This window comes from Rissa tridactyla, chromosome 3 (assembly GCF_028500815.1).
Source record: "Rissa tridactyla isolate bRisTri1 chromosome 3, bRisTri1.patW.cur.20221130, whole genome shotgun sequence".
In the NCBI taxonomy this organism is placed as follows: domain Eukaryota; kingdom Metazoa; phylum Chordata; class Aves; order Charadriiformes; family Laridae; genus Rissa; species Rissa tridactyla.
The window spans coordinates 2,427,211-2,455,069 of NC_071468.1; the positions used below are offsets into that span (position 1 = coordinate 2,427,211).

Sequence of the window (27,859 nt, forward strand, 5' to 3'; positions counted from 1 at the left end):
ACCTCTCTTACCTTACAGGTTTTAATGCTACTTTGAGATACTGAAGTTCCCTAAATTTCACAGGAGTTACAAAACTGTAAGACTTGGGCAAATGACGTGGTTTATTTATGCTGTCAAAGGGCATCTTTACAGTTTTTTTCACTTTAGAAATGAAAATGCTTTAAATGTTAAGAGCTAGTTCCACTACCTTTGAATTCTTACAAACTGAACAAACATAGTCTCTAGACTAGGGAGGTGGGGTTTTTTCCTCAAATACTGATACTGGTGTTTTTTTCTCCTATCTGAAAAAAAGGGACTGAATTTCTGCCGAACAGCTCAGGTTGATTCAAAAACTGTGTTGCCACTTCATCAAGCCTGCATTTATAGTGCAATAAAGTGATGTCGTAATGATGCAGCAATATTGCCGCGTTAGCTTACCCCGTGGATTGCTGGGGGACGGTATGAAATGGGGAGCGTTTTCTACTTTTACTGAAACCTCAAGGAAGTTTTGATACTGTTGTAAGAATTCGAATTTCATGTACTTTCCTAGATTGGTGCCATCCCTTCTCTGAACTTTTCTGTGCTTTTTTTTTTTTTGCATTCTGCATCTTTAATGTATTACTCTAGGGTTTAGGGGTGAGGGTTTTTTTGAAGAAAATGGTTAATATCACGTGGCCATGATTCTCTGGGTGACTCCTGCCCAAATACGGAGGAGGAACAGGAGTTGCACCGTATGATATGCAGTTTTAGGCAGAGGCAAGCAGAAAAACGGGCGTTTGGGGAAGCGTTCTAATATTTTGCACACCGGAGAAGCTTCATTTATAGTGTTTAGTCAACCTTTTTGGGGGTACAACGCAGTCTTTAATAGAGTGTTCTAACACAAATTCCTGCTTAATTAATTTGCCGTGCTCTTACCGTGAGCTTAATTCTTGCACCTGATGCGTTGACAGGGGGTCAGTGACGTCCTCGCGTGCTGGGGCAGCCCAGGCGCGTCCGCTCTGTGTTTTTACACTTGGGAACGTCATCACGATTCTGGGGGGTTTTTACTTAAAAAAAAAAAAAAAAAAAAAAAAAAAAAAAAAAAAAAGGGGGGCGCTGCTCGGGCAGCCGAGGGGGAAGAGCCGCTTTGGCGTCGCGCCGACCTAAGGGAGAAGGTGGCACGACGACGTCATTTCTTGCTTGGAGCGCGGGGCGTGACGCCACGCGCGTGCTGTGTAACGGTTCTCGCCCCCTCCCCGCTCCGCCCTAGTCCGTCGCGACCGAAGCGCGGGCGGCGGCCAGGCTGCGTCACCGCTCCGTGACGACGCGGAGGCGCAAGTCTGGCGTCACGGCAACGTCACGCGGGGGAGGCGGGGCGGCGCGTTGCTAGGCAACGGGACGCGGGGCGGGAGGGGCCGCCGCAGCCGCTGCACTGCGACAAGGCGGGGCCGCCGGCGGGGCTCCCGCACTGCCCGCGCGGCCGCATCCCCCCCCCCACTTCTCCCCATCGTATTGGCTCTCCCCGGCGGGAGGGGGCGGTGCCTCATCGCCCGCCGGGCGCCGATTGGCGGCCGCCGCGCCCCCTTCCCCTCCCTCGCGGCGCTCGCCCTCCCTCCCTGAGAGGGTGGGGCCGTGTGTGAGGGCGCCCGTCTCCCGCGCTTCGGGCGCGGCAGCTGAGGCGGGGAGGGGACGGGAAGGGGCGGCCGGCGTGTCCCGCCGTGTCGAGGAGCCCCGGGTCGGCTCTGCCGAGCTCCTGAGAGGGAGCGGCCGCTCCGGGCTCGGCTCCGCTCCGCCCGGCTCCCGGCGCGGCGCTCGTCCCCTCAGGGGAGCGGCGCCGCCGTCCCCGCTGCCCGCTCTGGCGGCCGTTGCGGCTCGAGGAGGAGCCGCTGCCCGTCCCGCAGACCCCTCGCCTGGGAGCCCGCCAGGTAACCGCTGCCCTGGGTTCCCCTTCCCTCCGCGCCTCTGAGGGGTCCGGCAGCCGAGGGGGGCTTCTCCCTCGGAGAGGAGCCGGCTGGCGGGCGGAGGTCCACCCCCGCCTTATTGCGCGAGGATTTTGCCTCAAAAACTGGGATCAGTGTGGTTTATTTGTTTGGTTTTTTTATTGAACTACCTTATCTTAATTTCTGTTTGACTAGTATGTGGGCAAACTGCAATCAAAGTTGCTGTTTCCCGTGCCCCCCCCCCCCCGCCACCCCCCCGCACCATCACTTTGTGGCATTTAGGGTTCAGCATGAAACCCCACGCCCATCCCACCATCTTCACCTTCCCGCAGGTTATGCACGTGCGAGGGGATAGTAATTCTGTTTTAGGTCGATTCTTTGCTTTAAATAAAAAAAAAAATAATAATAAATCAGTCTTGAATGAGGTGGTGCGTTTCTGTAATGTAAACCAGCTTCCTGCATAACGAATTAACTATTTAAATCATATCAGTTTTATGAAATATTGAAGTGTTGGGAATCTTTTACACCACATAATTTAGAATTCTAAGTATTAATAAACAATTCCTATTGTCACATATCTTTCTATATTGTGGGTATCAAATGAGTTGTTCAGAATTGAACAATTCTGCAACTTTTTTTCTCTTATTTCCATAGTTGAGGAAGGGGTTAACTTGAGCTTTAATTGCAGTAACAAACTGGAGAGATTTGTGGAAGTTGCCTGTTCTCTCTTAACAATATGCTTTACCACAGGCTTATGTTGCTCTTACGGAGTGCACCACTCTTGCATGAGTCAGAATCTTGTGTGTGTCTTTAACTATGCTGACAGGATTTCCTAAAGGACGAAAGGCAAATGTTAAATTTCACGTATAAAGCCACAAAGAGGAGTCCCATGCTCTTTCCAGAATAGAAATAAAAAAACTTAACTTCTGTATTCTTGTAACGAAGTATGCTGCTTCATTTATCTTTGCAGTAATAAGCATATATAAAACTGCATTTTAACATACAGAATAAGTGGTTAAAAAAATAATATTTGAGAGACAAAGGCTTCATCCCTTTTGAACATGTCATTACGTTTTAGAATACCTGTCATCCCTTCGTGGTCAGGTTGCTTCATGTTCCACAGTGCTGATGTGTACATAAACTTGTTACCAGTGAAGTGCTCAAAGCACACTGTATTTTTCCCTTTAAATTATAGACTCTAACTATTGCAAAATAACTGCTTTTCTTTCTTTCTTTCTTTGATTACCCAGCATAATCATATCATAGAACTAGTCCTTAAAAGGGTGATTTATGGAACATTGACATCGCTTGTAATTTTACTTTCATTAAGCATATTTTATGGCTCAAGACCAGAAGATTCTAATAATCCTCTAATATTCTAATAATCATTTACTTATCTCATTCAAACATATTTTTAAACCATCTGCTACATGCTAACAAGGTAGCACAAGAAGTCGGCTTCGTATTTTATAACTGCTCAGGTTTGTCACTGGTGCTGACCTGCTCTGGCCCGGTTATTTCTTTTCATAACAGCAGAAATGGTAGATGCTCAGTGGCTTAAATATAATTGGTACTGACATCTGTCTGTGCACTGAAGGTGAGAAGTCTCCACCATGGAATCACCACAGTGACACCACTTGATAGTACTATGAGGATGAAGGCGAAGTACTCAATGACTGAAGGGGCTGCACTACCTTTACCTTTACTGGTATCTGTCTTAATTGGAAAACTTGGGCTCATATTGTCTGTGAAGGACCTTTGTCCTTTAAAACTGGTTATTTGGCATGCTTTGCAATAGATTTAATTTAGATAGAACTGCTAAAACGCTATGATTTTTTCCTATTGGACTTGTTTTCTCTGTTGTGTTTGTGGCTCTGTATTTTATTTTATTAAAACTCATGAATATATGAAACCTAAGAGTTATGTTGGTGGGTTCTGGGCTTTTTTCTTTCTGATGGTTTCATTCAGCTGCTCTTTTGAGAGGTTGAAAGCTTACAGTTGCCTGCTATTGTGATTTCGGTTTCTACCAACAAAACAAAGCAAAAAAAAGGGCTGGAATAGCTTCTAGAGTCTGAAACAAAATCAGTGCTATTTTGTATATTTTCAGCATCTTTTCTTTCAGCTACACAGCAAGAGAGCGAGGCGAAAGAAACATCTCTGTGAAGTATACTTTTAGTAACAAGTTATCATCTGTCATCTAAGTGTATTTTCCCTGAAATTCTCTATAATTTTTGTTTTGTCAGTCAAAATTCTGTATGTGACTTTTGGGTTCTGTTATTTATATGATCCGTTTAAGGTACTTTGGAAAAGGTCCAAAGTGCTTTCCAAATATGAATCCTTACTAAGCTCTTTGGCTGTGCATTACTTGAATATGAAATGATTGATTAATGCCTGCAGTTTTATCCCAGCATATGCTAAAACAGTGCTTTGAACTTTTATTGTGTTTCCTGGTGCTATACATAAAATTCATTTACAAAAAGAAAAAAAACCACCCTAAATATAATGCTTTTCGGAAATTAGGTGAACTGCGTTTTTGAAATATTCACTGCTGTCCTTACATGCTTTGCTCTGGTGTTCAACTTGAAGCTGAAGGAACAAGGTTTCTTGGCCTGATAATTTGTGGTGGGTTGACCCTGGCTGGACACCAGATGCCCACTAAAGCTGCTCTATCAGTCCCCCTCCTCAGCTGGACCAGGGAGAGAAAAACATAATAAGACTTGTGGGTCGAGATAAGGACAGGGACAGATCATTCACCAGTTACCATCACGGGCAAACCAGACTCAACTTGGAGAAAATGAATTTAATTTATTAACAACCAAATCAGAGGAGGATAACGAGAAATAAAAGCTAAATCTTAAAACACCTTCCCCCCACCCCTCCCTTCTTCCTGGGCTCAACTTCACTCCTGATTTTTCTACCTCCTCCTCCTGAATGGCACAGGGGGATGAAGAATGGGGGTTGTGGTCAGTTCATCACACGTTGTCTCTGCTTCCTTCCTCCTCGGGGGGAGGACTCCTCACTCTTTTCCCCTGCTCCAGCGTGGGGTCCCTCCCACGGGAGACAGTCCTCCACAAACTTCTCCAACATGAGTCCTTCTCACGGGCTACAGTTCTTCACAAACTGCTCCAGTGTGGGTCTCTTCCATGGGGTTCTGTCCTTCAGGAACAGACTGCTCCAGCATGGGTCCCCCATGGGGTAACCAGTCCTGCCAGCAAATCTGCTCCAGCCTGGGCTCCTCTCTCCATGGGACCACAGGTTCCTGCCAGGAGCCTTCTCCAGGGTGGGCTTCCCACAAGGGTCACAGCCTCCTTTGGGAATCCACCTTCTCTGGCATGGGGTCCTGCATGGACCTGCATGAAAAAGAGCATTCACGCAGGTCTCAATCATGGGCTGCAGGGGAATCTCTGCTCCGGCGCCTGGAGTACCTCCATCCCCTCTTTCTTCACTAACCTTGGTATCTGCAGGGTTGTTGCTCTCACATCTCACTCCTCTCTCCAGCTGCAATTGTGCAGGGTTTCTTTTTTCCCCTTTCTTAAATATGTTATCCCAGATGCGCTACCACCGTTGGTGATGCGCTCAGCCTTGGCCAGTGCTGGGTCCATCTTGGAGCCAGCTGACATTGGCCCTGTTGGACATGGGGAAGGTTTCCAGCAGCTTCTCACAGAAGCCGCTCCTGCAGCTTCCCAGCTACCAAAACCTTGCCACGCAAACCCTAGCTAATTGGGAGTTATGAATGCCTTAGGAAAACTCAAAAGTCAGGTCTTCAGGATGAGAGATGAAAGACATCCAGGTGTTGTGTTTCCTGGCTACAGAGAATTATTGATTGCCCTTAGCTGGGTGCCCTCAGTTGGCTCCTACATAATGGAAGTCAGGTGCACAAAACAAATTGGCAGAGCAGAAGGAGACCAAAGGTAAGCAGTGGAAAGTTTGGGGCAAGAGACGAGTGTATTTGAATGTAAGTAAATTTAAATTAAAATGTCCCTCTGTAGCTTAGGCTGTTTATTCTGAGACTGTGGGAGGCCTTTTTTTGCATTGGAGGGTTCAGTGGTGGGAATCCCTGCTGGAATCAGACAACTCAAAGGAATGGCGGGTAGTGCCTGCTGCTGTTGGTTGGGTTTGGTGTGTTTTGCACATCTGCTTCTCCCCCTAGGTTTTTGAGGATGCAGATATGAATACATAAGTTTTGTCAAATAAAACCTTAGTACTCGACTGTAATGTTGTGGTAAACATTTCCCATAGTAACTTACAGAGTGCTGCTGTTAACCTAGATCAAGCTTTAGCAAACCTTGCAGTAAGACTTGCTAATAACATTTTCTCTTCTAGGCTTAAGTAGCCAAAGATGAGTCGTGGATTTTCAGAAAATAACAACTTCCCATATGACAACAATCAAATGGTTTTGGATATGATCCTGTGTTCCCTAATTGGTGTTCCTCAGCCTATCAACTGGGACAGTGTGGCAAGGCTGGTTCCAGGATATACATCTAAAGAGGTGAATTTACTAATAAAAGATTTTGTATACTTTAAGCAGTACTTCATGAAGAAGAAAACATCTTTGGGGGAGGGAGGGAAATTGAAGTTAAAGGAATGTGGTTTTTTTTCTGAAGTAATTTATACCTAAAGAATTGAAAACGTTACATGAGAAGTAGATTGAAAAAAAAAATATTTCTATGAAACCTGAATGTTGAAATTAAGAAATACATTCTGTGTTTTATTTCAGTAGAACTGATACAGAATAAGAACAAAAATTACTGGAAAGTAAAAATTAAAGTGAAATAAAAAAAAAAGTAGTTGTGCTAATATATTTCAAATTACATAGCTAAGATTTTAATGGAAAGGATGGCAGTACCCGCTAACCTCATGGAGATTGTAGTATACTTACTAGCAAACCTGATAACTTTCAATACTTGTCATTACAATTCTAAGGAAGTATGAGTTACAGATCTCCATTAGGTAGTTAAGAGTGTTGTTGCCTCTTGCTTGGTCCTACAAGATGTAGATTTTTCTTTCTTTGGTTGGAATAGAGTTGGAAGGATCTAGTACCTCTCTCTATATACTAAATCTTTCTGGATTGCTGAATTTTCTGGTGAAATGCCTACTTTTTTTTTTTTTAATAATTTTTGGGTTTTTTTTCGTTTCTGAGGGGAAGTAAGCTAAAAGAGGAAAATGTCTTTTGCCCCTGTGATTCAGCAAAGCTGGAAAAAAAACCAAGCCAACTGTCTTTATTTTCTTGCAAACTTAATCAAATGTGTCAGCTCACATTTATAGCATTGCTATTGGGCATCACTGTAACCTTGTATTTAGAACATTAAAAGTGAATGATTGGGTGTAGGAGCTTATGTGGAATGTTACTGCCTTCAAGTGCTTGGCAAACTGCTTGGGGGAGGTCTCTGCTGTTTACCGTTCAATTTGCAGACAGTACAATGCACATTAAGCAAAGAATTATAAAATATCAGTGAGCTCTCTCCTCAATTGAGATAACATGATTGATTAGTACATGTCTGGTTACTGTGTTTTAAAAGAACAAAGTGTCTCAAATATGTGGAGTCCCTGTTTAAAGCAATTAAGTAAATGTATACCTGTGCTTTTATGTGTCTGTGGTATGTAGTAGACTGGCATCCTTACAAATTTGAGACACTACATTAATATCAGAAGGATCTCACTGTGTGCATCTCTCCCAAAGGGGCAGGTGGCACACAGCAATGTCAGTTAGCTCAATTGAAAATAATTAAAACCAGCTGCTTGAATGGAGCCTGATGAGCTGTGTCACAGGAGAATCACCTGTAGAATTAAGTAGATTTACTTGTACCTGTGAATTACTTGTGTGTAGGATTCTGCTGAACCAAACCTGTAGTTGTCATTGTATCAGTACAAATTTACAAAATGGAAAGACTTTCTAGTTCGTCAAAACGTGGAACGGAAATCATAAAGTAAAAGAATAATAATTATGAACCAATTACCATAGCTACTTTTAATAACATTTGACAATGTTTATGGTAAAAGAACTAGTTACAAAAAGAGAATTTAAACTCTCCCCATAACTTTCCCTTTTGAAGATCAGGCTTAAAATCACAGGGTTTAAGGAAATAAAGGTTGAAATAGGTTCCATATTGTTTTTCTCTTTCTGTTAGAGTATTTAATTATGGTAAATCTTACTTATTTTACTGTATATTTATGTACTTTCCTGATACCACTAGCTAAATAGGAAGCATTGTAAGTTTAATATCAGTAACTGTTCACATGCAAAAGACAAAATACAGTATCAGTCTCAAATTATAGTTATTAAAAAGGTACTGAAAGCTGCTGCTTCATTGTCCTATCATTTAATCTTATGACAGTGTGCAAAAAGGTTTGATGAACTAAAAAGCAGTGGAAGTTCACCTGTTGACAACCAGTATAATCCCCTGATGGCTGCTGGTGCGAGTCCTGTGGAAACTTTAGCTACGTACATCAAATCTTCCTTGCTCGATACACAGACAGAGTTTCAGGAGCCTGCTATTGGGCAGGATTCCATTACTATAACTGGTATGTTTTTAGTTATTCTGAAATATATTGGCTTTGATTATAATCAGCATGTGCATGCTTTCCTGTCCTGAGTGGTAAGGTGACCCGGGAATAGTACTTGTTTATCTTTGAAAAAGAAAGTTGAGTATAAATATGATGTATACATGAAGTCGCTTTCAGTTAGTTTAGATTAAGAATCGATGTTTGTTTGGGTATTTTTAATAGCTTGTCCTTCCAAAAGGTATAAATCCTGATGCTAAATCCTCTGTTTAGGATTTTTGGTGGGGAGAGAAAATTACTTTCCTGTTTTGTATCCCTGGTGTTGTACTGTTCAACCTGCAGCCATTTTCAATCACGTTAATCTGTGTTATTAAAATGATTAGCAAGTTTTGCGTAGAAAAGCTGCAGAAAGTTGAGAAGGTGATCCCTTGAGATCAGACCCTTCTTTCCCAGCAAAAAGCCCTGTGTTAGCCATGCTGCATCCCAGTAATAATTTGGCAGAAGAGGACCAGTCCTAATAGTTGTATTTCAATCACAGCACAATTAAATGTTGTTAACATCTCCTTAAGTACTTCTCCTGTAAGAAGTTGTAATTAACTGTGCGATAGTCATTCTCTGGTTTTCATTGTAGGCTGAGATGTTTTCAGCACCTTGTAGGGCTTGGTAAATGTGTTGCATGAGAAATTTGCTCCAGTAATGAGTAAACAATTTCTGTGTTAAAAATAAAGCAGACAGTGCAGTGTTTAAACAAAATGTTCTCTGTGATGATGTCCTTCACAGTGCTGCAGCTTTCTCTGTAAAAGAAAAACAGCTGTTTGACCTTTGCTGGAGAACGAATAAAATGTTTTTAATAACTGTAATCAAGAGATGATATTTGAAAACTGTATATGGAGTGTCTAGACTGAAAATGCTTCCAATCAGCTTTCAATTATGTACTTGTTACATGCATGATGTGGAATAAAAGCTTCTTGTACCCACAGGTGGCTACTTAGAAGATTAGTAGCTTCCCAGTAGGCAGTTAACAAACTAACTCTGCTTATAGAAGTCTTTAGGCAATTAGTGCATGTTTTCTTTTTAACAATGTAATACATGTAATAAGTATTAATGCAGTTAAGTATCCTAATGTTTCCTACTACAAGATCCTAGCCTGAGATTTTTCTGTTTCCTTTGCGACTTTGGCTAAATCATTTTCTCTTTATTATGTAATCTGCTGATATGAAATTAGGATAATTAATCTTTTTCTCACAGGCTTAAGTGAACTCACCTTCTTAATATTTGTGAGATACTTCTGTATTTCAGAGTTGGGGATTTGAGAAAAGCCTATTTATAAATGGGTTTTGTTTAATTAATTACTTCCTAGTGGATTTATTCACATCTGCTTATTGTTAGGATCGAGAATTTTGGGCCTGGTTGAATTTGTTTGTAGACATGAGTAACAGCAAGAAAAAGCAATCAGACCAAATTCATTTTGAGCTGGATTCTGGTTTTGGCTGAGTTACAAAAGCTCATTTATTATTTGCTAATTATAAGGCAAACTACTGCAAAGTCCCTCTGAATGCATATTATGTCAGGGAGTAATCATGGAAAATCATGACCGTATGGGTTTTCATCGGTGGAAGACAAATATGTGCCCTTCCATTATTTAAAAAAGGTAAGATCTTTCCGACTTAGAGGCAAGACGATTGAAGTTTCACATTGCAGCGATCCATTCATCATAGTCAGGAAAGTTATTTGATGGCTGAATGCTGGGCTTGTCTTAACCCTTGACCCAGAACTCGCTGGAATTGGTGACTGGACTTCACTGCGTTTTGTGTCCAGGTTCCACTGCACGTAGTGCATTTATGAAGAGAACCTATTCATCCTTTCTTCCTGGAATAAGCTTTATGATGTAGTTCTAGGACCAGGCACATTTCATCGTTTGCTTTCTTTGAGCATTGTTTTATATAATCTGATGCTTTAAGCCATGTATTTGAGAAAGTTAGCAAAAATGCATCTTAAGAGACAAAGCTAATGAATTATGGATAAGAAGCAGAGTTAGTCTCAAGTTGTTATATCATGGCAGCAAAGCTTCCCGAAAACAGAAGTTTTGATGAGACAGTCTTAAGACCCACATCCCACAAAAGCAGACAAGAAGAGCTAAAGGAATGTATTGCATTCCCAGAAGGAAATGCTGAAGACTCTGCGTGAATCTTACTGCTTTCTATGAAGACAGGACCAATCTGGGTTTGCAGCCAAGTGTCTGGGCAACCCAGCAACGTTGCTGGTCTGATTTTCCAGTGCATGGCATTTGGAGCAGGAATTTGGATTATCTAGTAGCCCTTATGTTAGCACAGATTTCTTGCTAGTTCTGTAATGTTGCTCCACCGTGAGAGCTGTACTTCCAAGTATGTGTTTCCAAGATGCTGAAGAGCAAAAGGTCAGGCATTTTTGTTCTAATGCAGCCTTTTTTCCTTACATTTAAGGAAGGTCCAGCACAACCTCCACAAGGAATTGTTCTTCAGAATCTGAGAAAGGTCCTGTGCATAAAGTTGGAGAAAGCACTGACGAAAGCCAGGGGTAAGATGATCTTTGTGTGTTTGCTATCTAGGAGATTATAGAACTGACAGATGTCTAAATTGCTCTTACTTTTCTACTATCACAAAGAAAACAGCTGGGAACATCCAAAATTTTGAAGACTTACATTGCTACAGAATACTTTGGTTTGAGAATTTCTTACGTGCAATAAGACTAGCTTATTTATAAATCTGTCCGTAGTGACAGAGTGATGGATCATTGCTGTGGTGAGAATGGGAAACATAACCTGATTTTAAAAAGGAAAGAAACAAGACTGATGCTCAATAACATTTTAATTAAAAAAAAATGTTCTGTGAACATAGATTTGTCCTATCTAAAAGCGGGGAAAAGAAAGCCATAAATGAAAAATGCAAATGAAAAATTCTACTACGAATTCAAGTAGCCACAGACGTCCCTGTTTATCGCACTATCACATCCCTGTTTTCCATGCTATACAAGTACACGTAGAATAAGGTGTTTGTTGGAAACCTAACAGTAGCCATCTTTCTGTAGAGACAGCATTTACTGATTCTAGCTTTGACCTTTTCTTAAGAAACAGATGTTTTAATATACAATGAAATGATTTTAATTTCCACAGATGAAAATTGCTATTGTATGTTGTTATTGTCCTTGGTGCCTCAGTAACTTAGGCATATATATCTGCTAGATATTTTCTTTCTCCAGTCCCTTAACTGAACAATTAAATCACGCTGATTTAATTGTCAGAGGATATGCATTGTCAGAGGATATGCATTTGTGCTCTTCACCTGACAATGCTATCTGACAATAGTTTCTATTAATATTTTGTATGAATAGTTAATAACTGAAATTTATTTTCTTTCTGTTAACAAAAACCTGTCAGTGACATCAACATTGCAAAGCGTGATCCAGATTTGGCGATGAGATCTTTGTTGATCGGTTTCAGCAGCCTAATTGGCGTATGGTCCTTAATTTGGTTTGTGGCGTGTTTTCTTTTTTGAGGCCAAATATGGTGATCCATGTGTGCGATGAAGCAAAAAACCTCAAAGAAGATTTTGTGTGTCCTCGAGACCTTTTGATTTCAGAAATGAAATACTTTGCTGAATATCTGTCAGTGGATGCCCAGCGCTGGGAAGAGGTGGACATTTCGGTGCACTGCGACGTTCACATCTTTGACTGGTTGATAAGATATGTTAAAAGGAACACCAAAGATTCTGAAGCTAATGAAATGCCCACTTTAGGTAAAAGAAAAGTGTGTAAATCATTGTTATAGGTTCATTATGTGCTGTACTAAGGGAAGATTAATGTTTTTGATGCAGAGCAGCCCAGTCTCTTTGTTTCTGACTGTTGCACTGAAGCTTGTCATTTGTTAGAAAAGTGTTGCAACAGATATCCTCTGGTCATTGTAACAGATGTCTCCGATTTGTCAACATTGACAGTTTTGAGGAAACATCCTGATAGTTGAAGCTGTGAAAAAGTTCTAATGTGTTTTGGGATCTGGTGCTTTTAACTAAGATTCCTCAGACCTCCTCTTAGTAAGAAGAGTGGCAGTTTTAAAACACTGATGATAGTTGGGTTTTGTTTTGTTTCCCCTCCGCTCCCCATCTGTACAACAACAGTATTTTCTAAAATTTCAATGCAGTCTGATACCATGGTAGAAGAACTTTTGCCTGTATGAATTTGAGGCAAGTTTTTAATATTTTTATGAGCCTTGGTTGCCATATTTAAAAAATGTAAACAAACCGAGAGATTAGAATTATAGTTTGCAGTGCAAAAGTTATGTTAAGCAAAATCTCAGCTGGGTATGGTGGCTACACAGGGAAGTTAATCTTGTGTAACTGTTTTGTCATTGTATCCCTGTGAAGCCACTTTTTCCAGTTTTTATAAATTCCAGCTTGTTTTAGTTGTACTCTGGCCACCTAAATGATAGATCAAAACTTTGTTTCTTAAAATGGGAAATGCTCTCCATATTGGAAGATTGAATGACAGGTTGATTGGTAAAATAATACTTAGAACAGATACTAAATATTCAGAAGGAGAAATGTGATGTGAAATTATCAAAAGAATTAATGTAAAAAACTTTTTTTTATTGCCTTTTAGAACCATCAAATGTCATATCAATTCTTATTTCTTCTGAGTTTTTGAAGATGGATTCATTAGTAAGTATTAAAAAAGAAAGATTCTCTGCCATAAGGGCACGTGTGTTTAACAGCTTGTTTGTTAGGCTTTGGCTGTTACATAAACAGCTGACGCAAGGAGAAAATGTTGAGATTTTACCACCTTTCTTATTCAGTGCAGGAATTAATATTTGCAGAACCTCAGTGCAAGATAACCTACAGGGTAAGTTATTTATAAATGTGATAGTGGGATCATGGATTTGCCTTCTGGTGACCGATCTAAGTAACATCAGTATCTGACTTCTGATAGGTTTTATTAAAAGAGATTATTAAATCAATGAATACCTTTGTTTTTTATCCTTTTTATGTGAATGATGCTTCTGCAATTTAGGATCTGGTTTTCCAGCTCTGTATAAGTAATATCTGCTGACTTGTTTGTTTGTCAAAAATTCTGTCATTGGGGTGACCCACAATTAAATACCCAGTAAACATAGCTGTTGAAGTTGAGATCCAGACAATACTACGTATAATGAGTACCGTGGTTCTCTCTTTACAAGCAGTTGGAAGGCACAGCTTGTTGAAGATGAAACATTTGTGGAGTTGTTTTCTGGCCTGTCAAAACCTTTTGGAGGAGGACATAAACTAACACAGAATCACATTAATTCAGAGTCTCTTTTGGATAAATCTGAGACTTGTTTTTTATTTTTAAGTTGAACTGAAATAGTTTTCCAAAATGCCAGACACTTGGGGGGGGCAAAACAAAAAAACACAACAACTTGAAGCAATGAGTACGTCTTTTGAGATAGCTTTGTCTAGAATTCCTTAACATTATTTTTAATGTTTCTATTTTTCCTAGGTAGAAAAGTGTATTCATTATTGTCACAAAAACATGAATGCTATTGTAGCCACGCCGTGTAACATGAATTGTATCAATGCTAATCTTGTCACTCACATTGCTGATCTTTTCACACACAATGAAGTGGAAGAGTTGAAGGACAAAAGGGACAAATTTAAGAGGTAACTTTTTTTCCCTGTAGTATACTACCAAAGTGGTGTCGAGCTTTTGGATCATTTTTCAGAATAGCTAAGACACTGGGGTTTGCAATTGTATATATACAATTTATATTCTCCCCTAATGTATCTTCAACACTAAGTATCATGATGTAGCTTCACAATTTTATATTAAAATTATGGGCAAAAGGAAATAGCTTTTTATAGGAAACAAGCAAAAGGAAATGCCGTGCTAGGGGTGTGACATAGACAAAATATTCATCCATTCTCACATGGAAGCCAGAATTAGGGTAGGGAACCTTTTATGTGATGACATGCCCCTGCTTCATAGAGAGTGGTTTGGGTTCAGCATCTTGTGAACTCTGATGTTTGGACATAGAATTTAGGATGTCTAGGAGGCTGAATAGTTTTGGTGGAATACTATTCCATATACCAGGAGTCCTGGTTAGTATCAAGATAAGGGCCAATTATTGGAGGGCAGACTGACAAACAAGCAAGGTGAAAGTAAGAAAGTATTTTAATCAGTAGGGATGAAGACATTATAACTTTTACAATTAAAGTTAAGTGTAATTTTGCAAAAAGTATTCATTAATAGAAGGGCTTTTAATCAAGGTAGAAGCTCTCAGTTTATTTTGGCAAACAAAGAACATTGGACAGAGGAAAAAAATTAAGGGATCTCTTTCCTCGCATCTTTGTAGAAGTAAGAGCTGAGCAGGCCAGGAACCAGTTATCCAAACAGATTATTTTAAAGGAACATCACATTAAAAACTAGATTCTGAAAGAAATACCGTGACTTTGAATATCTTCAAAATATAATTGTTAGTCTCACTATACATAAAACAATTTTCAGTTTTTTCTAATGGGCAAGCTGTGTTGCTGTCATTAATAGTAAACTTTTCTGCAAGAAGATTGAGAGGCTGTTTGATCCAGACTACCTAAATCCAGATTCTCGAGGAAATGCAGCAACATTATACAGGTATGGTCTTTTTCTATTACTACTTTAGTCGCAAGGACAGTCCCTGTGTTTCAAAGTCCTGCTCTTACTCCAGTACTGCCTTTTTCTTCTTTTTTTTTTTTTTCCAAATATCTAGGTGTTGTTTATGTAAAAAGCTGCTAACTAAAGAAACTGAAAGAAGAATTCCTTGTGTACCAGGAAAAATCAACATAGATCAACATGGGAATATTGTCTATGTTCATATAAGGTAGTGAAAATATATATACTAAAAATATTTCTTCAACTGTGTGATTTTAAAAAATACTATGTGTTTAGGAATTACCAGATACTCACATTACAAAATGAAGATATATAGGTATATACTATTCATAGATATTTGAAGAGTAATATGAAACATCTGAATTTATTATATTCCGTAGCAAAAAAAACCCCATAGAACAGGGGCAGTTATGAGGTTGTACTTTGGAAATTCATTCATCAGTGTTGCTGCTGGATGGAAATGGAAGCACTACAGCCATGATTGCTGGGAGAGCTATTTTGGCTGGTACTGCCTTAAATAGAAAATACTCATCTAATTCTTTCATCGAAGTGTTTTAAGATACATGTAGTTGATGACAAATTAAATTAAAGGCTGCATTTCTGCAGTGTTTGTTGTGGAGTGATAGATCCAACTCCCCCAGCAGAGAAATGCTAAAGATTGTTTTCTGGACTGACTTTATACTGTCAAATCAAATATTCAGCCTGCTTAAAGGCTACTATATATACACTTTGCCAGTTGTTTTTCTGTTCTAACGTATTTGTCAGAGGAGCTTCCAGGACCTGTTCTGTATGTAAGCCTTATTAATTTGGCACAAATGTTTAATTCAACTCTGTCTCTTTGATCCATGTTTGTGAGCAGCTGGATTCTCTTCTTAATGAAGGTCAGTGCATGATCAGCTGCAGTTCCCTCCCTCCTTCCCCACATGCTCCCTTAAAAAAAGATAGTGGGAAATTAGTAATAGGAGACCTTTCTCATCAGATCCATTCAGTTCAGAACAACCAAAACACAGTTCAGGGCCACTTCCCGAAGTGACATGTATTTAGTATTACCTGCCATGAGTAATTTCAAGGTGTGGATCAAGTTCTGCCTAACAGTCAAAATAGAATGGAATCTTGCAACCCTGTCCTGGCCTATTAGGATCATTGGTGATTAGCCACGTAAAATTCATTAATTGTATTAGTTCACTTAAGCTGACTGTATGTACCTGCTACGCAATTCCTAGCATATAAATGTACAGGGTTTTAAAGTTACTCAGAGGATTATTTAGGTTCTAATTATTTGCCTTGTGGTATTTGTGACTACTTTTCTACTCAGAATCCATTTACCATTCCTTAAGCAAAGTAATGCTGGCTGCTAATGAGTTTAGGCTTAGGAACTAACACAAGCTATCTTTAATGATTTAAAAATAGGTTTATATTTATTGGTCCTTTAGTGGTGCCTAGAACTAACTTCCTGTTGGAAGTATTCCTCGCTTAGTCTAGGTTAGATGTGTATATATAATAAAAAATGTTTCAGGACAGGGCTTAAAACTGTGGGAAAACAGTAATCTGCTCTTTCTGAAGACAGCATGCACTAGGGCAGGTTTTGTATTCTCTTCTGAATTCTGAAGAGGTGTGTGTCATCACTAAGAAGGAGCAAGGTCTGTATTTTTAAGACCAAAAGTTTCAGATTCATCAAAAAGGCATGGTTTTGTATTTTCAAACTTAAATTCTTAACTGAGCAATAGCTGTCGCGTTGCAGCTACGTAGAAACATGTTATGTTGGCTTTTAAAATAAGTAAAATAGAATGGCAGTACTTTGCTTTTGTTGCACAACTCACTACTTTAAAGACAAAGAACTACAATATGACTGAACTTGTTTGCATGTGCATATTTTGATTTCTTCAACTCTGTGTATTGGGTTTTCCTCTGTTTTATAGTTCTCCTGATTTCCAAAAGGCTTGATATTTATTTTAGCTTATAAATTTGCATTATCTGGAGTTTCAGATGAATCAAGCTGTAATTCTTTATTAGTAAGTTCAGGATGTGGTGGAAGAATATAGGCTCTTCTGTCATGGTCTGAATTTAATAATGCTTGTCCCACATTGTATCCTTCCTGTTCTAAACTCTTCTGTAGGCTTTTCACCAGTGGAGCATGAATTGTTCTGCTCCTTCTCCCACTCACCTTTCTGGTGGCAGGATCAAAACGGAGTTATGACTCTGTATGCAACCTCACCTTCTGCTTTTTCAGAGACAAAACCTGGGAAGTTCACGAGTATTTAATTGGCCTTCATGAGGAATTGAAATCTTGGCGGGATGTTTATTGGCGTCTTTGGGGGACCGTCAATTGGTTGACCTGCTCAAGATGTAACCAAGTTAGTATATTTTCAGTTGTTTGATGTAAGTGGCTTGTTGTGGGTGACTTTTGGGGGTGAGGCAAGGATTAAAGCAGTTTGGAAAATATATGGCAATAAAGCTTGGTATATGTTCTTTAGAGTGCAAAATTTTGACTTCCATAGGTAATCTCTCCTCTCACTCTCTCTCTTTTTCTTCTAATGTAGTCTTTCCTGTGTACTGAATTTTCCCATTGCCAGTACCATTCGCAGCCAGTTCTTTATCCAGGTGTAGCAAGTGCTCTGGGCTCGACTGGGACAGGAGTATATCCCTGTTGTAACCAAAAAGTACTTCGATTTGATCCTACAACCCTCCCAAAGGTACTTCAATACTAGCTCACTTTTAAAAGAGCACAACATATGGCGGGGGGACAACAATGTGTTATGAAAATTGATCTTTTCCAAAATCAGGATTGTAAATCGTTGCGGTGTTGCAAGGCGGGCTAGGACCTTGAGACAAAAGAGTTCAAAAGTTGAATTTTTGTTATTGTACTTACTGAAATCAGTACTTCCCATTAACTCAAGTATTTGATCTTTTGTGTATATGTATGGCAGGGCTGCAAAGTGAGGGATCACATGGTTGATTTACCTTCAGGAAATGAAGACGGGGATGCTTTGCCGTCTCAAACTACTAAAATATTGAATGATCTGCTTCATCACAGAGATGTTATTGTTGTTCCTTTCACTAAGGATGAGAATAGGTAAGAACATCATATTGTGTTACTAAAACAACTTAGCCTTCAAGACTTAACACGTGTGTACATTACATTAAATTTTTTTTTCCCATTTTAAATTGGGACATAGGACTTTTTAAAGGTAACTTATTTTTGATTGTTTAGTTGGAAATTGGGAAGAGAAGAACAAGTATTTTTTCCTTCTGCCTTTCAAGCAGGCATTTAGTCAATCATCCTCCATAAGCATTCAGTCCTATCTTTATATTTTAATGGATTGTTATCAAAATACTATGTAACTAACTTGGAGATCTGTCTTCTCTCTTGGCACATGATGAGTAGAGAAAGACCGATTCTAAATATGTGAAATAGAAAAATTTATTTTCATTTCACATCTTTCTCTTTAAGTGATTCCGGTATTGGGCTCTGTGATGAAAAAGGCATTGAATGTGATGTGCTTGTAGAACCAAATACGCCGTGGGGTCCCAAAACTGGAGAAATCAATGCTGTGAGTGCTAATGGTTTTTTTCCCCTTTTTTCTGATAATGAGGATTTTTACAAGGGTAACTTAGACAACTTTTAATAAAAACAAAAGCCATACATTGTTGGAGGAAGAAGTGCACTGCTGAGCATTGCAGGATAGCATAGGCTAGCATAAGTACAAAGTATCTGGTTGATGAAAAAGCAAAACTTTTATAATGTCTGCTGGAAATATTTCTATATATCAGAGGAATTTCTCCATATGTCTGTGCTTTCCACCCCATTCTGAAACTGATGATATTTAAGTATCCAGTTGTACTTTATACATCACATGGCAAATATTTAAATAATCACTGCCTTTGTTTTGTCTGCTGATCTATCTGGGTATGTCCATGTGACTTTTGCAAGTCTGTAAATGAAGAACAGTAACTTGGGTTGTGATTTGATTGGGGGGGGGGGGTTGTTGGTTTACTTTTTTGTTTGGTTTGTTTTTTTCCCCCCAAGATGGTGAAATGTTTTACTTTCCAGAGCTACCATGGATGTATGTTAGGTCAACAGAGATACTTTCTAAGGCAAGTTTAAGGAGACTGTTTATAATACTGTCTCTGTTTTAAAGAGAGCTTTCATGCAAAGATAAGTTTTTAAATTTCTGCGCCAGTCATGGATTTTTTGGTAACAGAACAATCCTGATGGTAGCACAATGCTGCTGATTTAATGAGAATTACAAACAGAGTGTCAGAAGCTCTCCTGTGATAAATAATTTCAACACCATAACAATGTGGTACATATCTGCCCCCCCACCCCGGTCCTGGTCTGCTTTTTTGATTAAAATCAGCTGTAAATATTTTTAGTGCTAAGGTTAGGCACATTAAAACATGACTCTGAATTCACTGCATTTAAATAGTCACTGGTTCACAATCTGTTTGAGGTTACTCATTCCATCAAAATTTATATATTGCTTTACTCTAACATACGACTCCTATTTTTAGAATTCCACTCACTTTTTTTTTAATTCTAATTATTATTAGTTCTTTAACTTGTATGCCTTTCTCTCTCTTTCTGTGACTACAGTTTCTTTCTCTGAAGAACTGGACTTTACAGCTGGTTAGTAAAATATTTTGTTCATAGTTTTAAATATTTGCTCCTGTGCACTGGCAGAGAACTAGCTTTGATTTTTATCTTATTTTCTAATTAATTTGGTGGAAAATGCATTTTCTTACTTTTGCTTTAATTCGGGGGTTGCAGTAGAGCAACAGTTTCACAAGAAAGCATAAGCTATGTATGAAGTACTACTTTGGCCTGAATAAAAATTAAGAAATCCTTTTCAATGTTTTTATAAATTATAACAAACAATAGACCAGGACTGCATGCATCAGTTCTTAATAGTTCGTGAGGCTGACAGAGATGTAAATCCTCAAAATCAGAAGCTGTTTGGCTTGTCTGAGATGCTTCATGTCTTCTTTATGCTGCTGCTTCACTGCAAAGGGCTTTTGTCAGAGTTGAGGGCCCAGCCAAATGCAGAGAATCGAGAGTCATTCTTCCAGTAGCACAGGATGTCACATGATTTACTGGTTTTGTATGTAAATGCTGGAGAGCAGCAGTTTCCCGCTGTCGCTCTTGAGGATTTGTGTTGCAGTCTGATGTTTCTAGTGTCCCATAGTAGGACTGTTCTTGCAAAAACGTGATTCCTAAACTTTTTGAATTTGCAGTCTGTGTTAAGCTTCATCATTTCTCCTGGATTACTAAGCAGTCATTATCACTTACTTCAAAAGATGTACGTCTCAAACAATGTAAACATCACATTCCTTAGTATTTTCATTATTCTGTGCTGATGAGTTAGGAACTATTCACTGCAACCTAATCTGTTGCAGTATTGGGAGCCCATAGTTTATTGTGATATGCAAGAGATAGAAGGAAAAAAAAATAATTAGGTACTGAGGTGAGTTCACAAAAAAAAGCCAACCAGATATTCCAGACCAACTTGCAATAAATTATTAATGCAGATAGCTCTGGTGTACGTTATCTGTGTGTATTTGTAGTGCGCCGCAATATGCGTGCTTTGGGGTATTTAATTACTGAGTATCTCAGCAATTTTAGGCAGTTTGCAAGATGCAGCAAGCCTCAACAGAACCGTCCGTAAACTTGTAGTTTCCTGTATTCTATGATTATGGGGCTAGCTCAGACACTTGCTACCCTAACATAAATTTTCATATTAGTTAGGAAAATAATATAGCCAGCAATACATTGGATATTAAACACTAAAACATACAATAATACAGGTTGGAAGGGATCTCTGGTGGTCATCTTATGTATTTCCTCCCACTCTGAAAGCAGGGCCAACTTCAAAGTTAGATTCAACTTCAGAGCTATACAGCTTTGCTCAGGGTCACAGCCAGTCAAATTTTGAGTATCTCTGAAGATGGAGATTCTCCAGCCTCTCTGGGCAACCCCTTACAATGCTTGACTGCTTGAAAGAAACATAAATAAAAATATTTATCGGTGCATCCTAAGCAAAGTTTTGAAATTACTTTCTCTACGTTTGAGAATCATGTTCTTGGACCTAACTGCGCACAGTTGTGTCACTAAGATATATGGAGCTAGGTTTGAAGACAACTACTTCAGGACAGATTTAATGTATTATTTAATAGGAATCAAGCCTCACTTATAATCTGTGACACTCTCCTCCTCTTGGCTAGAAACAGCAGTCATTGTTATCTGAAGAGGAGGAGTACACCACTGGCTCAGAGGTCACTGAAGATGAAGTGGGGGATGAAGAAGAAGTATGCAGGAAACCAGGTACAAGTCTCTACGGTTGTCCGCTCTGGGTATTAGAGATAGGGATTCAAGGCAGCAGAATTCTTCTGTAAGCAAATTTTAAACATTAGGCATTTTAAACAAAATGTCATTTAAATTTTATTTCTAGTTTTTCTGTGCTTAGGTACAAATTACCTCACTGCTCAGTGCCATCAAAAATCACTAGCAAATAAGGAAAGCTGCAACTATTCATGTCTGAGATGTCCTCAAAGTTGATCAAGGGCATATTTTGCAGGAAAGACTATCAAATTACTTTTATGAAGTTTTGCAGAGATAAACATTGGAAGAAAAGGCAGTAGCTACATGACTATATTTTTGCATGCCATTCCTGCCCACCCCACCCCACGCCCCCCCGAATATTCTTCCGGTTTGATAGTGGAATGACAAATGAATGTGGCTAGAATTGTGTCTGCATTGAACATAAGCTCTACATGATCTAAAAGGATTTTGGGTTTGTTTTTTTTTTTTGCTTGTTTGTTTTTAAATATAAGGAGTTTGGGAACATGGAAAGCTAAAAATCAGCTTCTCCTTTTCACCCTAGTAATAAGTCATTTGAACAGAGGCAGTTCTTTATTCTTTTTGTCTTGACTCAGAGGGATTAAAGTGTACCAGTTTGTTTGTTTGGGGGCGGGAGGGGGGGAACTTGAATTAAAATTTTTGTCGTTTGACTTGAAACTTGTTTGGTCTGATATCACTCAGAGCTTGTTGACTGAATTAGTATGGTCAGAGACGTAGCTTGTGTGTGCACTTGCTTTTCATTTTGCAACAGAAAAGTTGTGCAGTTGTGTGTAACCACTCTGCATTTTAAATATGTACTTGAGTTCTTGTACACTTCTCATAGAAAAGTGTGTGAGTAATCTGTGTGTATTAGCACGCCTGCAGTACTAACAAAGGGGAAATAGCCTGTTCATTTACTCTGTTTATAAAGGAATAGGGGAGAAAAAATTATTTTGTAGCTGAGAAAATTCAAGTATCTGTGATGGTATGATGTTTCTTCAATTAGCTGGGAGAAAGGAGAAATTGAAGAAATCCTACAAGCACCCAAAGAAAGTTGTTTCTTCACCTAGTGTCCAGAAAAAGGAGAAGCCATCTGACAAGGTAAAATCAGAGCTGTGAAACTAGCCTCTCTGGCTGGGTTGAATAATAAGGAATTCCTTTAAGTTTTGGACTTAATCTTAAAACATAATGTGTTTTTCTTTCTTTGATAGTCAAGTTCCCGAGATGCATCTCCATTCATGTAAGTAATTTTCAAAGTCCTTGAGAATGTATTCTAGTATATCCCTTTATCCCTTTTTGTAAACTGTTACTGATGACCTTGTGTGCATCTTTCTTTTCTAACCAGCGTGAGTATGCAGCAGAACAAATGGGATGCCTCCAGGTCACTAAGATTCAACCAAGATGCTCAAAGAGAAGACGGTCTGTTCTTACCTGAGTTTAGCTTTCACAAAGTTAATATTATGCAAAGAAAATTGTTTTTTCATATAGAAATGGGTAATTTTCTTAAAATATAGCTACTTAGAAACCTTTAGGTGGAATTTATTCTCTGATATAGCAATGGTTTTTGGTGTGGGTAATTTTTTTTTATAGTTGCTTCTCATTTGGAAGAGAACAGATTTCAACTAGGCTAATCGTTACTAATCAGCTGTATCCAAACCATACAGCAATCTCAGGCTCTGGTTCCAAACTGTACAAAAATATTCATACAGCTAGGAACTCCTCCTGGAAATGTTGGGATTTGATTGGCATTTATAGGCAATCTCATCTATTCTACAGGAGAAAAAAAACGTATGTGGTAGGAAAATGGAAAGAAAATCCACCATATAAAACTATACATTGTAGTCTTGCACACAGATTGAAAAATAAATGGGCAGGATTGGGAAAATATTGGAGAGGAGTTCCAAGTTTGCTGGAGAAAAAGAAAAAACGCAGGTTTAGATGTGTATGTTAGCGTGTTTTATGTTCTTTATTTGGAATGTCAGCACATAACCTACAGAGATGATAGTTGTGTCATCTGATGGCTACATAAGTATGGAAATAATTCTTCCTGCGTCCCCATGCCGTTTGTTGTCTCTGCAGATAAACAGAGATAAACATTCACTTCTCTTTCCCAGTCTTTCTGACTAAAAAGGTTCAGAAGTATATTAGTTTGTTCCACCTTTTTTTAATCTCTCCTGAGATTCTTGTGCATTTTTGCTGGTCTGAAAACCTCTGCCTCAAAACCATTCTTGTAGATTTTGATCTCAGTGTAATACCTCAGGCTGATTCTGGTATCTGCCAAGAACGCTGGTGAAGCTACATTATGCATCAGGATCTAGGGTCTTGATTGTTCGAGATTTTTATATAAGCTGAAAAGGAAGCTACTTTTACAAATAGAATATCACTAAGGTGTGCATCTAATTACTCTCTCTCTTCTATTAAGTAGCAAGGGAAACATCTGTTCTAAATATTCTTTCTTATTTCTGACAGATCAGAGAAGAATGTCTGAGATTACAGGGCACTTAATAAAAATGAGACTGGGAGACCTTGATCGAGTCAAGTCGAAAGACAGCAAAGAAGTAAGATTTGTCCTGTCACAATGTAGTGTTTACCAAGTGAGCCTTGGTAACAAAAATACATAACACAACTGACAATGTCATCTGTTCAATACTGAAGCTAAAGAACTGAATTTTATCAGTCTTCCTTGTGTTCCAAGCATGATTTTTTGGGGAAAATAGTTTAAAATAATATTTAAAGTTCGCTGCCTTTAAAAACTGGGCATGGAAAATAAGATGGGTTTAAAAGGTTTCAGTACTGGGTTGTGATAATGAAACCAAGTATGCCATAGGTTTTGTTGAATATTAGTGATTTTTATGAAAAGTCACTGATTAAATGGCAAAACTTTTTTTTTTTTTTTTTTTTTTCTGGATTCCAGTATGCAGGAGGCATTTATTCTAGACTTGAAGCTCAGATAAAGGCCTCAGCACAGGCCAGTGCACGACAAAACAACGCTGAGAAGAATGCCAGGTAAGATAGTAAAATATAAGTAAAAAGCAGAATGTGGACTTGGGGGAGTGGTGGGTTTTGTTTAAAGAAAAAATTGCCTCGTTTAATACGCTTTTTTGCGTATGCATCCCTTCCAGCAGGTTAACCATATATGATGTGAAAGCTTCATTTGTCAAATTAAACTAGAGCTAAGAGAATGGAACTCTTGTTCTCATGCTGGAAGAACTGCTTTATAGCTTGTGTGTTGGAAGTTTGGCTGCTGCTCCAATATAAATTTCTGTGAAATTATGGATAACTGAAAGAGCTTTAGCCAAGATTCCTTAGCCTATTCTTTGGCCTCCTTCCAGAAACAAACCCAAAACTCCCCACACCAAAACCCTACATTACTGCATATTGGTCGTCTACACCTTAAATACATAAAACAAAAATGAACTGAGAAGCTGTCACACTGCGTGCAGTTGTGGAGCATAGAACTGGTCATAATTTGGCCAGCAGGTGAGCCCCTTGAGCTGAAGCTTATAGTGGAGTTGCTGACAAAATTTTAAGGGATGGGCTGGAAGCTTCAAATAAGTTGTCGGAGGAATTTCTCGCAGGTCTTATTTCTGTCAAAAAAAAATGCATATGACTTTCTTTCTGTAGAATTAGTGATTTCAAAAGAAGATATTTGACATCGCAGTTCTTCCAGCTGTGTACCTTTGTACGAATATGTAGTTTCTGGTTACAAATATCCTGGCAGAAAGGTGACTTTCTCAATGATAGATTTTGAGAGTGAGATTTTCCGCCCCCCCACCCCTTTCCTTCTCTCAGAAGACACTTTAACATGAAAGTAATTTCTAACAAATGCTGTGCTAGAGAGCTGGCTGGACGATTTAAAATTCTAGCAGTGATAACGTACATATCTTTCTTATGTGTTCTTAAATCCAGGTCAAAATCCCGTTTTGGTCAAGGCCGTCCAACATAAGGACTCATGAAAAAACTTTAGCCAGAACATATTACTGCTTCCTGAGACTGTACTGCACTCTGACGTATGGAGAATGCACATCTCTGAAAGCTTTCCAGTTGACTTATTTATTACTTTAAGCCTTGTAAATTATTTTGTGCGATAAATGGTTGCAAATCCAATAAGGTCTGTACTTATTTTAATTGTAAATATACGATTTCTTAAATTTAATTGCTTTTTTTTAGGCTATTATGTTAAGTTGCATAGAAAATATTTTATGAATCTACAAAGTTAAATTATCAGACTAACTTTATTTATGGGGGAAGACATAAATATGCCTTTTAGTATGCTAGAATACTGAAAAGGAAAAAGCAAGACTACTGAATTCTGAATACAGTCAGCAGCATTAACACAAGTCGCCTAGAGTATTTATATTGTGCAGTATTTGATAGTACATTTTAGGTCAGTCTTCTGGGGATTTGCGTTTAAAGTCCATGATGATACCTGTGACTTAGACTAGCTTAATTAATGCAGTTCTGAGGCTTCCTTCTGCACATCACACAACTCCCATTGGTGTGAAGGTGGGCAGCAGGTAGAGACTAGACCTCCAAAGATTATATAAATGCCACGATGATGCAGTATTGCATCTTGCATGTGAAACACTTGCTTTACTTGTGTGTGAAATTAATACTCACTCCCATTCCACATCTGACTCTTCTTGCACAATACACTATTTTGTTCCCTTCTAATATCCAGACCTTAGGGTGCGAAGCAGTTCTGTCTCTTAATGATGCTGTGCCACTTAATTTCTGAGCAGATATGCTGTAATTCTGCATCTATTAACAGAGATGAATCATTACGAAGAATTGTGCATGTACATCTTTTGGGTCTAGTTACTTTCTGAAACCTGCCTGCATAACAGTTTAGAAGTCAGATGCACTTTCAAGTTCTGTATTTGGAGCAATAGAATAAAAGTTTGTCTACATGTAAAATCCAGGGCTACCAAAACGAAATAACTTGCCTAGAAAATATGTCACATATTAGCAAAGAAAATGGCAATAATGGCAATAATAATGGCTGAATTCAAGTAAACATGTTCTGACTTTTTGAAACAGGTAGAAAGCGCGCTCAGGGAAAGCTTATTCCAGACCACGGCTGTACAATAAATTGTGAGTTTGGAATTAAGTCAGCAAGATCCTGGGTAGGAGGGTGGGGTGGGGTAAGGAGAGGGAGATCATTGTTTAAATGCACTCTTCTCTCCATTCAGGCTTTTTTTGTTTGTCTTGTTTCTCGAGGATTTTCAATAGGCTTTAGAAAACTAGGATAGCAATACTTGAAAAGACTGCTTTCAAGGTGGAACACTTTTACTGAAACAATTAAAAATGAATGTTGTCTACTGTGTGTTTTGTCTGATGCTGTAGCAAATTTGGAGGCCAATGAAACCAACAGGCAAAACTGTGGATTTCAATGGCTTTGATTTTGGGCAGGAGTGGTAACTTAGCAGGAGTGCTTTAATCTGTATCAAATAAATAAGGCTTTATTAATGCCTCGGGTCCGTTTGCGATTAGTAATGCAGTTTTAAGCACTTACAGTAAACACTGGAAGACTGCTTGTTGTTTGTTGAACGAGGAAGTATTATAAAGTCCACCGTGTATGAAAATGCAGTAGAAGTAAGTGTTTTGCTACAATTTTGCGACTTCTGCTAGAGGATTGTTCCAAATTCCCATGGTAAACTTTGCTATGGAAGTTGCAGGCTGCATGTATGTGTTTAGTTTTCATAGAACTACTGACTAGAAGAAAAGGGAAAATTCCGATGGTTTTGTTCTGTGAGAAAGTGCCAGTTCTACGTGCCAGTATTGTTTTGTTCAAAAATATTTTTGAGCATATAAAAATAACGTACATGATATGCAGTCTATCTTTTTTTCCCCTTGCCAACCACCTTGAATTTTTATCTTGTATTAATTTTGAAAATTTGTCTTGGTTTAATGGAAATAAATGTTATTGATTTAAGAAGTGTGTGGGGTTTTTTTATAGACACTTGTAAGAACTAAGTAAGTGCGTAAATGCTGTTTGATAGTCTCAGTCACATGTGTATTTGTGATTAAATTGCAGCATCATGGTACAGGCTTTTTATGTGTCAAGAACAGGATACGATTGAATATGGAGCTACTCCAAATCTACAAGAAAAGAATTTTTATCTGCATTGAGTTTTGAAGCTGGATTAAAAGTTCATGAGTGAGCTGCCCTACAAATGACACAAGTATGCAAAAATATCAAACTAAGCTGTGTTAAAAACATGTTCAACTTTGCCTTCCACTGCCACTGTGCTGATCACACCATTTAAACAGTCTGTTAAATCTATGAATAGAATTAGTTTCCATTATCTGTTTGTAGAAACTGCCGTATGGATGTTCTGTATATGTGCAGTTGGTACACGGGGAAGACTATAGTGTACGTCCTACTGTCGCATGTGTGTGTTTAAACTAACTCACTGCACTGTGAAGCTGTGGCTGTTTTCTTGATGTCCAGAAATGTTGGAGAAAGGGC

The 27,859-nt window shown here is 38.7% G+C and overlaps 1 protein-coding gene across 1 annotated transcript; it reads left to right on the forward strand.

Annotated features, from left to right (window-relative positions):
• Positions 1-1,606: 1,606 nt before the first annotated feature.
• Positions 1,607-27,325, forward strand: SANBR (SANT and BTB domain regulator of CSR). Its single transcript, XM_054196923.1, has 21 exons — positions 1,607-1,883; positions 6,222-6,387; positions 8,234-8,420; positions 10,862-10,955; positions 11,934-12,172; positions 13,032-13,090; positions 13,905-14,065; positions 14,949-15,035; positions 15,151-15,261; positions 17,284-17,407; positions 17,594-17,746; positions 17,981-18,126; positions 18,505-18,604; positions 19,648-19,680; positions 21,273-21,372; positions 22,394-22,488; positions 22,599-22,627; positions 22,733-22,806; positions 23,857-23,945; positions 24,302-24,393; positions 25,297-27,325. Exons 2-21 carry the CDS (start codon positions 6,238-6,240, stop codon positions 25,331-25,333), a joined length of 2,160 nt encoding a protein of 719 aa, XP_054052898.1. The 5' UTR covers positions 1,607-1,883; positions 6,222-6,237; the 3' UTR covers positions 25,334-27,325.
• Positions 27,326-27,859: the final 534 nt, after the last annotated feature.

Excerpts from the sequence above, each read along its gene's own strand:
- SANBR (XM_054196923.1), top strand. The coding sequence starts at position 6,238 with ATGAGTCGTGGATTTTCAGAAAATAACAACTTCCCATATGACAACAAT. Across the intron at positions 15,036-15,150 it reads AATGCAGCAACATTATACAG|GTGTTGTTTATGTAAAAAGC; the intron begins GTATGGTCTTTT and ends CCAAATATCTAG. Across the intron at positions 17,747-17,980 it reads ATCCTACAACCCTCCCAAAG|GGCTGCAAAGTGAGGGATCA; the intron begins GTACTTCAATAC and ends TATGTATGGCAG.